The 12134-nt window shown below is 52.4% G+C and overlaps 1 protein-coding gene across 1 annotated transcript in view; it reads right to left on the bottom strand.

Moving 5' to 3' along the window:
• Positions 1-5104: 5104 nt before the first annotated feature.
• Positions 5105-12134, bottom strand: part of CYTIP (cytohesin 1 interacting protein) — an 11592-nt gene continuing 4562 nt past the window's right edge. The window contains exons 2-9 of the mRNA XM_029962180.1: positions 10657-10696; positions 10335-10430; positions 9962-10016; positions 7779-7881; positions 7554-7647; positions 7314-7383; positions 6333-6399; positions 5105-5872 (exon numbers count right to left, since the gene is read on the bottom strand). Coding sequence (XP_029818040.1) covers positions 5400-5872; positions 6333-6399; positions 7314-7383; positions 7554-7647; positions 7779-7881; positions 9962-10016; positions 10335-10430; positions 10657-10696 — 998 coding nt within the window. The 3' untranslated portion in view covers positions 5105-5399. The remainder of the gene's footprint in view (positions 5873-6332; positions 6400-7313; positions 7384-7553; positions 7648-7778; positions 7882-9961; positions 10017-10334; positions 10431-10656; positions 10697-12134) is intronic.

Here is a 12134-nt window from a genome sequence, read left to right as displayed (position 1 = left end):
CGGGCGGGCACATGCCCCGCACACGGCGCGATGCCACGCTCGGCCCACACCCACCCACGTGCCGTGGACAGGCAGTACTGCCCAGAGAGGCTTTGGCTGCCCCTGGGTCCCTGGAAGTGTCCAAGGCCAGGTTGGACGGGGCCTGGAGCAACCTGGGACAGCGGAAGGTGTCCCTGCCCATGGCAGAGGGTGGGACTGCACGGGCTTTAAGGCCCCTCCCAACCCAATCCATTCCATGGCTCTATCAGTGACCATTACTTGGACCTAAGTCTAGTAGGAGTGAGCAGAGTGTTTTGCAGAGGGAAGCAGGAGGATCACCCGAGCAGCACAAGGGCATTTCTGGCCACAGTTGAACTCGTCTCAACCCTCGTGCCCAAAGCCAGGTTTATGTAAGAGTGTAATCTCCTGCTGTGAATGACATTCTGTGTTTGTACAATGCAACATTTCTGATGTCTTTGGGCTTTAGGGCTTGGAAATCCTCTTGTCGAGTTCAGCCCTTGATTAGAAATGGACCCAAAGTCTTTCCACTGGTTTTGTTCATCTGTGAGTTTGTGTCTTTAAATCAACAACTTTTCATTATTGTTTTTAAATGAGTTTGGTGTAATTGATTGATAAAATCCACCCTTTGCTGGCAAAATTTGTCCAAGAAAAATGGATGATGAGGTTTGGAAGTGAGTTGACAACATGGGGCGGTTGGTGCCCTCAGGAGGAGAGGCTGGGTACCCAGCAAGGTCTGGTGGCTGGAGAGGAGAAGGTTCCCTTCTGTCATTATTGAATCACTGAATCATTTGAGTTGGAAAAGCCCTCTGAGATCATCGAGTCAAACCATCCCCCAGCACTGCCCAGGCCACCACTGACCCATGTCCCCAGGTGCCACATCCACAGGGCTTTTAAATCCCTCCAGAGACGGGGACTCCACCACTGCCCTGGGCAGCTGTGCCAGAACTGGACAACTTTTTCTATTAAGGAATTTTCCCTGATATCCAACCTGAACCTCCCCTGGTGCAACCTGAGACTGTGTCCCCTCATCCTGTGACTTGTTCCCCGGGACAGAGCCTGACCTCCACCTGGCTCCACTCTTCTGTCAGGGAGTTATAAATATCTTTTATATATATATATAATAAATAGGCATATCAATTTTTTTTTTACCAAGCTACTTCCATATCCCTGACTTCTTGATTGCAGAAAGATACTGACAGAATTTTGGGTATTTCCTGGTGCCATCTGTTGGTTACACACCAGCCCTGGAGGAGTCACCTTTCCCAAATGAGTGCCCCATGCTTGAGGCACCATTTGCATCAGTCACATAAACCATCTTCCCTGTGACCTGCACCACAAGAAGCTTCTGTTCCAGCTGTCCTTTGCTAAAATCTCAGACACAGCACCTGAGCATCCAGAGGCATCAGGGCACAGCAGGGATCTGATTGTCCATGAGGAAAACCATGAGAGCCCATTGCAGAAAGAGGAAGGGGCTGCCATGGTACAGTGTTGGCAGAGTGCCCATGGCAGAGGGGGTTCATCAAGAGATCTTAAAGACCCCTTCCAACCCAAGCCATTCTAGGAGTCCCTGTTTGTTGGCAGGGTGTTGGTAGAGCTCTGTAGGCTCCTCTGTCATCAAGTCTCTGCTCCCCAGTTCCTGCTCCAGCCTCAGGTTTCCAGGAGCAGCTGATGCACACACTGGGCAGCCCAGGGGAGCACACGGACCTGCACAGGCTCTGGAGCAGCTCTAGAGCAGAAGCCACATACCCAGGGTCACCATGGGAGATGCCACCTGACAGCCAGGGCAGGATGACAGGCACGGTGGTATTGGAGCCAAACATTCCCACTCCTGCACATAGCCAGGAGGGATTAAGGGATTACATTTGGCTTAAACACCCAGAGAAACACTCCCGTGGGTCATGTCAACAAGCCACATCCAAGCATTTGGACTGCATGATCTTAGAGATCCTTTCCAACCTAAATGATACTGTAACTGTTCTTTTCATTCTATCATACCTTCTATATATGAAAAAACATATCTTGGACTTCCTCTTCAACAGAAAATTTCAGGATTTTAGCTTTTCCCCCAGGAAACAGCAGCTGCAGGTTCTTCCCACCACAGGCAGCTGTTTGTAAACAGCTGGGCAAAGCCACTTCTCAAGAGCAGGGAAACATTCCTTTTACACAAACTCAGGGGGGTGGATTTCTGCCTCTTCAAGCCTTTAAAGAAGAAAAAGCTTTTATTCTTGCCTATCTGGTGTGGCACAGCAGAGCAGTGAGAGCCAGTCTGAGCCAGGAGCACAGCAACACGTTCCTGGATCTGTCTGTGGATAAGGTGTGACTCCCCTTTGCCTTGCAGCACTGGGGCAAACTCAGCTGCCTGCGATGACCTCGTGTGTGAGCTGCTCAGAGCTGCGAGAGCTGGGCACAACCAGCTGCTGCCACACGGGAGCAGGGCCCAGCAGCCAACGGGGAAAGGAAGAGCCAGGGGTGGCTGCAGCAACCAGAGGAGCAGAATGGCATGTGGGAGGTGGGATCTGCTGTCCCTGATCACAGAGCAGGATGGCACACAGGGGATAGGATCCACTGTCCCTGACCACAGAGCAGGACGGCACACAGGGGGTAGGGACCCAGTGGGAGGGTCTAGGCACTAGGTAAGACCCAGATGAGCAGGTAAGCACCCTTACAAGGTCAGTCTCTGTAGCATTCAGCAATTAATTCAAATTTAAAAAGCAATAGCACTGTTCAGAGCAGACGCAGTTCTCACTGAAGTAAACTCACATTATCCACTTTGCCAACGGGGGATAAGAGAAGAAAAGGCAGTCCCTTCGCTTTTGGGAATAAGAAGAGAAAAGGTTTCTCTTGGCTGTTGAGTCTCCAACACTCCCTGATCAGTGAGAACCCTTCCACTGCTGGAGGTCCAGAGCACCTGGAGCCCCAACCCCAAACCCTGGCATCACCACATCACAGTGCCTGTACACCCCCTCTCCTCCTGCCCCGCTCCCAGCAGGCAGAGCAGGATCCTCCTGGAGTCCTCTCTGCAAGGAGAAATGCTTTTTACAGAGCTGTAGCAGTTGCTTTGCTCTCTGAGCAGTCAGGTTGGTCTGTGAGCTCCTTCCTCCCCCGCAGGCTGGGGCCCTGCAGAGCTCAGTGCCCGCACAGGCCTGTCACCCACATCCTGTTTGTGACCGTGGCCGTGTCACACTGTCATCTTGCAGCACCCAAAGCGTGCTCTCACCACTGCTGGGAGGGCATCACTTGTTTGGTCTTTCTTGAGAGAGACTTTCCACACCCACAGCAAGCCCGAGTCTCCCAAGGTGTGGCAAATTAACCTTCCAAATCAAAGGAATCACAACTTCAGACTGTAAAGCTTCAGTAATTTAAGGTCCCTTTCTCAGTGCTGCAGCTGTTCATCCTCTTTGGGCAGTGTACCTACCCTCACCAGATGTTCTGGTTTTTCTGTCCCAGTTGCTTTCAGACACCCCTACATCTGCCTTTGAGTCAACATTTTGGCCAAATAGAACCAATCTCTCCTTTTTTTTTTCTCCTTTTAGCTGGTACCACTGGCAACAAAAAGTAAAATTTTCTTGAGACAGCAAATCACAGGTGAAAAACTTGATGAGTCCACCTGAAATGCCCCAGCCTGGGCTGGGGACGGGCATCAGCTCCATATGGGTGTTGGAGCAGAGCCCCACTCTGGGCCCGGGGGCTGGGGTGGATTCACAGCAGGGGAGCTCCCAGACTGAACTGCAGACACTCAGTCTAACAGCACGGACAGGACATCTTCCCGCATGTACAAACTGCATGAGCTGCCCTCCTGATTGTCCTCTGGCTCCCCTGAGTGCCCTCCAGGTCTCCTGGCTGCTCTCCAGGTCCTCTGACTGACCTCCAGATCCCCCGAGTGCCCTCCAGGTCCTCTGACTGACCTCCAAGTCCCCTGAGTGCCCTCCAGGTCCTCTGACTGACTTCCAAGTCCCCTGAGTGCCCTCCAGGTCCTCTGACTGACCTCCAAGTCCCCTGAGTGCCCTCCAGGTCCTCTGACTGACCTCCAAGTCCCCCGAGTGCCCTCCAGCTCTCCCAGAGATTTGCTGTATTTCCAGCTATTTACTCATTTCCAGAGGCCAGTACTGGCTCTGCTGGCTTAGCAGCGTTCATACCTTAGAGGAGTGTTGGGAACAGGCTGTGGCTGTTTGGAGCTCATCTCAGAGGGAAGCTATTGGATTTATCCTGCAGTTCCTGACAAGCCCAGGAAGCCCTGGCACAGCAGTACCCAGGGTACAGCCACACGGGCTGCCCGGGCAACAGGCAAGTGAGTCACACAAGGTCTTTGAATCATATCAAAATGCTTCCAATTGTATTTGAAAAACATCATTAGGCTGCTTGGGCTGAACAAACAGCCTGTTTCTGTACACTGAGAGGGAGGGAAAATTTCCCTTTTCCCCCACATCTGTGCCCATAGTTATTGAATCACTTCCCACACACTCTCACACCATCCTTGCTGCCTGAGGCCTCTGATCCTGGAGAAATGTGGGCAGGTAATGGTCCTCCTGCTGTGAGCAGTGGGAACACAGGCCCAAGGGGCAGCTCCTGCAGCCCCTGGAGTGCTGAGGGAGCAGATTGCGAGCACAGCATTCCAGGAAGGTCGCTGAGACCCACTGACCTGCCACTGCAGCCAGCACAGAGCAATCCTGCTCATCCCTGCAGGACAAGGCTGTGTCTTTGCTTCTCTTGCCTTAAAGAGTTCCATATCTGCTGGACACACGGAGCTGCTTGGGGCAGCAGCACACAGACACCACCATCTTCCCCTGCACTAGCTCTGCAGAAGAACCTGGGGGCATGTACATGCTCAGGAGGGTCCTTTCCACCTCAGATCCCCTGGAATAAGATAGCTGGGCATGACATGGAATATCACACCTGGCAGAGACTGCAGCTGGTCGGATGAAACCAATACACCAGGTTATTGCAGGGTTTGTACAAAGGCTGCCAGGAGATGCCAGAACATCACTGCCTGGGCTCTCTTTGCCTGCTCAGGGCTCCCTCCTCTTCCCAACGTGACTCTGTCACTGGTTTTAGTAGAAGCACTTGCTTTATTAAAGACCTTTGGAAGCCACTGACTCCAGTAACAGGAAATAAATAGCTATCAATTTTGCATTCAATTAAAAACTCTTATTAACACTAAAGTTCGCTGAGGAAGTTCTGCAAAGGTTCTTCACGTTTCTCACGTTAATGAAGAGGTCCACAGCGTGCCCTGATTAAAAATGAAAATAATTAAACGCCCAGAGCTGTGTAAATCTCATCAGTGCTGTTGCCTGCAGGAGTGCCCTGCCGTGCCACCGCCCTCCACCCACGGAGTGCCCGGGGCGAGGGGCGGCCTCGGTCCCACGGGCAGAGCCCAGACATCGAGGGTGACACGTGTGACGTCAGACACGACTTTCTTCCTCTTCCACCGCCCGGTGAAACCCTGGAATGAATTTCAAAAGATGCTTCCGGACACTGGCTCTCCTGCTTTTCCGCGGGAGGGTCCCAAAACTACTGGAGTAGCTGCTGCTCTCCCAGAGCGGGGACATGGACCCGCTGCTGGCCAGGCTGATGCTGCGGTTCCTGCGCAGGGAGCACCTCCCGGCGGCACCGTCCCCGTCCCTGGGGAACACACAGTCATCGTCCACGCTGGACTGGCGGCTCAGGCTCTCTGCAGCCGAGTCCTCGAAGGCGCTGCCCTGGAAGAAGCTGTCCTCGCTGCCCACCGTCATCGAGCTCAGCCGGCTGCGGGAGCTGCTCTCGCTGGAGAAGCGGGGCTTGCTCGGGAAGAGGGGTCCTGGCGAGCTGCAGCCGCCACACGAGCTGGGCTCTTCCAGGTCCAGCGCGCCCAGCAGAGCGTTGTCGTTCGCCTTCCCTGGAAGCGGGAGCCAGAGGGGAGCGTCAGTCACCGGCACCCGCCACGGCCGGGGCAGGACGCCTGTGCCAGGGCAGCACGGGGAAGGGTCATGCCCAGCCCCTGGCACACGGAGCAGCCCCTTTCCACATGGGAAACTGTTTGTGGCTGCGAGGTGCTTCCCACAGAATGGGGACTGCAGAATCAAACCAGCTCCCTGGGTAGCCCATAAAAAACCCAGCCAAACCTCCGCCCCGATAAACCCAAATTAAGAATGGAAAAAAGCTTCGCCACCCACATAAACTCATTTCCTAGGACTGACACAAAGACACCTTGGTCTGCATCAGTCAAAGCAGCATCAAAGCTCATTACTGTCGGGACAAAAGCGCTCCCAGGGCCAGCCCCACGCCTTCATTAGGAGGGGGGAAGGAAGCAGGGGGCGGGTTGCAGAGGTGCCGTTTCCGCGGCAGCCGGGACGTACCGTGCAGCAAGTGCCGCTCCCGGGCCAGCAGCGCCCGCAGCTCCCCCCACCGCTGGTGCAGCGCTTGCTGGGGAGGAGAAGGAAGAGGCTCCGTCACTTCGCAGAAGCACAAAGCACTTGTCAAGAAAACAGTCTCTAAACAGTGCAGGTCACGTCCAGGAAACGCTTGTGTGTCTAGCTTTTACTGTGACGGTTTTACCGGACTTCAGCACATTTCTTCCGTAAAATATGATTCTGCTTGTGCTCAGAGTGTTCTGGCTGAGGTACTGGCCATGTCTAACTTAGAAAGAAGCAGCCTGAAACCTGGAGAGCATGCAGCCCAGCTTCAGACAGTGCCAGCACTCCTCCACAGCCCCAGAGACCCCACTGAGAACGGGCACCCCGCTCCTCTTCCCTGAGTTCCACAGCCCTCCCCAGCTCCAGACCCCCACTGGGAAGGGACACCCCACTCCTCCTCCCTGGGTCCTGCAGGGTAGCGAGGGGGGGCACAGCCAACCATTCCTGCCCCGTGTTGGGAACACACCCGGAGCACCCTTACAGCCTCCCAGGAGCACGAGCCACCCAACACCCCACAATGGTTCCCTTCTCTCTGTGGCAGGTCAGCTCTTGGTGTACGATAAATCACGGCAGAGTCGATTAAAAACACCCACCAAACAGGTGAGGATGTGCCTGGGGACAGTCACAGGAGGCCCCTCCCCACAGATCTGATGAAGCCCATGCAGCTGGACATTCCTACAGCCAAACTGACCAGCATAAGCTATCCTGGGCAGTCCTGGGATTGCAGCCACATTTCTTCTCTATGCCTGACTTTGGAAAAACAATATCACAGGGACTAGGGCTAGGGGTGCTGGGGGTGATGGCTGCAGGGGACCCACTGGGTGTAAGCCCCTGCCAGGATCCTCAGTCCCATGGACACACACCTGACCCCATTGACCGTGACATGTCTGCATCAACAGCAGAATAACTAATGAATTACATTACCTTGAGTACCTGCAGCTTGGCCTCCAGCTCCATTTTCCGCAGGAACAAGGCCCCATTGACCGTCTCTAGCCTGTGGAGAACAGGTGATGGTGGCTCCAACGTGCAGAGGCTCTGCCCAGCCCAGCCCTCGGGGATTTTGGCCTCTGAGACAGCACAGGGCTGGGGGTACCACGAGGAGCTCTGCTGGCTTCAGCAGGAGAGGATATGAAGCCAAACCCCATCTGAAGGAGGGACACCCACCTCAAGTAGTTCCCTGAAGACTTTATCAAGTCCACTATCTGCTTGTGACCAAAGCCCTCGGTGTTGACACCGTTGATGCTGACGAGGATGTCGCCTGTTGGAGACACACGGAGGCCAAAATGAGCATCCACGGCCCATGCATGTCTTCCAGCTGCTCCACAGTAACAGTGACAGGGAGAAAGGAGGGTAAGGCCTCCCGTGGCAGCAAAACCCATGGATATTTACCAGTCTGTAGGCCAGAGAGATGGGCAGGACTTTCCTCTTGAATTTTGCAGATGCAAGTGCACACCTCCAAGGAGAAATCATTTTGGTTTGGAAACCTAACGGTCTGTTAATGCCAAAGGGACAGAGTTACCAATACTGGAGCCATTAAAATCATTTAAAATTCAATAGTCTTTTACATTTTTTCAGTGAGAGGGCTGTGATAAGCCTCAAAATGTTATAACCCAACAATTAGAAATGTATTTGTACGGCAGAGAACAGCAGACATCTGACAGGTTCCTGTACGCTGTGTTTGCAAAAAAATAGACTAATTTTAAAGCAAGTTTGTTATTCAGTATTAAAAACTCGGTAACTTTAACAAAAAATATCTGTCAGCATGGGTGGGGATGGCTTTCTGGAAGGATGTCTCGTTCCCAGGCATGGGAAGGTGGCAGGATGGGACACAGGCTTTGCAAGAAGAGTTTGACTCCTCCTCCCTGGGAATGCCGTGTGGAGTCAGCTGCCAGAAAGCTCAGTTTGCAATGGGAACCAAAAAGAAAGAAGAGTTGAACCTACTCTTGCTATTTTGTCCTCTGAAACTCATCATCCACACACATCCCTGCACCCCTCAAAAGTGCTTTTTGTTCTTGACTTACATATTTAAATATACATCAAGTAGCTCTAAGCATAAATCCCTCGTGTGGTTTTGGGTGCTGACATGAATTTAGAGAAATGCAAAAGCTGTCACCACAGCCCCCCCCGGATCTTGCAGGGGAGGAAAATGTCCTCTGGTGTCACGCAAATACCTCGGCACATCTGCCTCCTGCACTGAGCACTGAGGCTGAGCTCCCTGAAAACCCGTGGCTGCTCCACCAAACCCAGGCTGAACAACTCACACTGCATTCCCAATTTCCCCAGTCAGTGTGAAACAAAGGGATGGAGACCGGGTGAGTTCAGAGCTCATCTGGCCAAATCCCTCCAACACAGGATTCCAGCCCCTGGACCAGCAATAAGACTTCTGGTTAAACTGTGGGCACCGAGTGAAGCCTGAGCTCCCTGCAGATGTAGACCTAAAGTTTCACATCATCTTATTCTGTTTTGCCTAAATTTAACTCATAGTAATGAAAGTACAGCTTCTAAGTAATGGTTATCCTCAGTGTCAGAGGCTGCCTTTCCACGGCCCAGACTTTCTATGAAGTGCTCACGCTAAATGCGCGTTCGGGAAGAAAATGTGCCAGGAACAATTATTTTTAATCAGAATGTCACACACAACGAAAATCTGCCCTGACAGTTTACACAAAAGCCCAATAATCGACTCAATTATCCTCCCTTCTGAAAGCTCTGCTCTGTTCACGAGCCGAGCGCTGACCCGCTCATTAGTCACAGACCCAAACTGGGCGAAGTTAAGCTTTTCCTAATGCACTGATCTCACTGAAAATACTGCTTCTCCCTGGGAGAGAGCTTTGGAGGTGCCCTGCTGCTGGCAGGCAGATCCCACTGCTCCCAAACTACATCCCTTTATTCCTGGGATAATTTTTAGCTACAGCCAGGATTTTAGTTGGCCTGGTGATCTAGGAAGTTACCTTTCTCACAAAAACCTGTGGAAAAAATCTGCCACTAGCCGTACTCCTGATAAAATTCTGGTTTCCCTATCTGATGATTTACTGACTTCTACATTGAACAGAATATCTTCCTATATGATTTAGTCCCTGCAAAAAAGTTATGCTTAGCAGTCATTTATTGAAAAATACACCAATATTTTGCATCTTCAAAAGTACCTACCTCTCTATGTAAGTTAAAGGAGGTAGCAAAAAGCCAGTATAAGGTATTTTTTGAAGAGAGTTTTTTTATTTCTCTCCTTTTGTATGACAATATTTTCATAAACAATTCTCAAAAAAATATTCAGTTATGGAGGCAAGAAGGCACTGCCATTGCCTTTTATGCGGATTTGGATGGGATTTCTCCTACATTCAACACTCTGGTTTGTGAGAATGCCAGAAATTCTCATCTGTGACCTTTGCTACGAAAAAATCTTTGGAAAACCATCCCAGTTCTATATCAGTGCTGTAAGCTCTTCCAATTTCACAGAATCTGACAGTCACTTTCCTCTGCTCTGGGCTGCCTTAACCTGATTTTAAGGATGTGACACTTAAGACTCTGCACCACATTTTTTTTTTTAATGAATCATCTTATCATTTAAGTCTTACCTGGATTTCAAACCCAAACGTCTCTTTATCTTCTTTCAATATAGCAACGAGGTGTCTGTAGGAAGAACACACACAGCCCCGTGTGAACATGGGGTGACACGCTCTGTGCACCTGCATGTCCAACCAAAACCATCGTGTTCCCCCCATCACCTCTCCCTGGGCCTGTGGGGTGTCCCCATGCCGTCCCTCCGATGGAGCAGTGGTGGTGCTGCCTCTTTCCTTACTCAAACAAACTAAAGGTCACCTGCATTACCCAGGTACTGGCTACTGGTCTCTGCCTTGCACCCTGATCCCACTTGAGCTGGGAAGATTCCCAGGACACGTTTCATGCAGAGTAAACAATGACAGTGACTCTAGAATCATAGAATCGTACCTTTGTGGCTTGGAGGAGTCACCCGAGGAGCTGGATCTGGCTAAGGCAAGCTGTGACCAGAAGTGGGAGAGGACAGGGATCAGTAGGTCTGTGGCTCTTGGAGGCACATGGCTAAAATCAGTAGTTTAGAGAAAAGCTAAAAGCAGCTGGTGGCATCCCACAGCACCTTGCACCAACACAGCCTCTGCCTCAAATGGGAACTTGAACTTTCTGACCAGGAGGAAAAGCACCCAGAGGTCAAAGTCACCTGTCAGATGCTGGCACTGAGCTCAGTGCTCAAATCACATCTCTGTTGTACTAAGAGCTCACCTCATTTTTGTACCTTTCCTCTAAAAGTCTGTGGGCATTTATGAACTGAGCACCTGCCAGGAGAGGCATAAAGCACCCAGGTGAGTGCAGACAGCGAGCTCTGAGGTGTCTCGTGGCAGCTGCACAGCATTTCCCAGGCAGACACGGACACCCAGGATCTCTGCTTCAGGCAGTGCCTGGAGAGGTCTCTGGGAAAAGCCAGGATCATTGATTCTTCCCATAACCAGGAATAAGGAATGACAATATCAGTGAAAAGTCTGTAGCTGAAACAGCCAATGCCTCAGGCTCAGCAGGATCAAATGGTGCCACAGTGTGATCTCCTACAGAAACAGCGACTTCATGGGTGAGCAGTTACTTGTTGAGGGACAAGGAGAGAAGGGAGAGGCCACATGTGTAAGAACCCACTGCAGAGAAGGTGGGAGGGCTGGAAGAGGCACACGGGGTGATGGACCCGGCACAGGGGACGGGCCCTGCAGTGTGCCCTTGGTTCTGAAGTGTGTTGTAACTCAGCTTTGCCAGCCACAGCCACAACAGAGCCGTCACCACCACCCTGCCCTGCCAGCGGCCACCACCACACTGAGGGGGACAAGTCACAGCGAGGGTGGGTCCATCACACCAAGGGCTGCTCTGCCACACCGAGGGCAGCTCCACCACAGCCATGGGAGCTGGTGCCACCCAGCAGCAGCATTCCCAGGACCAGTCTGGCTCTGGCTTTCCCTTATGTCCCTACATGTACCAAGAAAAGGATGAAGTGTGTTTCTGTGGCTGAACAAAGTGAAACCTTAAGTGCACAGATATTACACACTACTTTTCTGATCCTAATTTCAGACTACAATCTGTGTCAAATGCTTTCTATTCAGGCTTCTTCATGTCAGACAAAAAGTCCAGAGCTGGAACTGCTCAGTTGATGGTTCTCAGCCTCAGCAGGACAGTCCTGTGGGAATCCCACAACAAGCTGCAGCAATGTGGTGCTCTGTGCTGTACTGGGGGGAAAGCCCAGCAAAAGAGACAGCCCCAACAGCCCCAATAGTTGTACAGAAACACCCCCAAATCCAGATGGAAACAGCTCCTGGTGGGTGCTCTCTGTCAGCACTGCAGAGCAGAGGGCAGTGGTCAGGCTGCCAGACTGAGGGAAATGCACATTTAAGGGAGCACCCAGGCAGCACGAGCCCCTCTGTGGGGCTCTCAGCACGGCTGGAAATGGAGAAGGAGCTGAGCCAGGGTTGGATCCCGGCTCCTGCCGCCCTTCACAGCCCGAGCCCACAGGCAGGGCAGGACACCCCATCACTCGCTGCTCACGGAGCTTCCCACACTGCCGGCGCTGCCAAGATCCCATCGCCAGCCCCCAAACGGGCCCAGCCAACGGCACCGGCAGTCATCCTTCCAGCACCCCGAAACCGGGGGCCACAGAGAGCCTGCCCGGTCACTGCTGGGTCACACCCGGGAGGCAGGAGGAGCCCCGGCCCCCCGCAGCCAGCCCATACCTGCTTG

This window comes from Manacus vitellinus, unplaced genomic scaffold (genome assembly GCF_001715985.3).
Source record: "Manacus vitellinus isolate BGI_N305 unplaced genomic scaffold, ASM171598v3 scaffold_43_pilon, whole genome shotgun sequence".
Taxonomy (NCBI): Eukaryota; Metazoa; Chordata; class Aves; order Passeriformes; family Pipridae; genus Manacus; species Manacus vitellinus.
The sequence above is the reverse complement of the archived record's forward strand: the minus strand, read 5'-3'. Positions and strand labels throughout refer to the sequence as shown.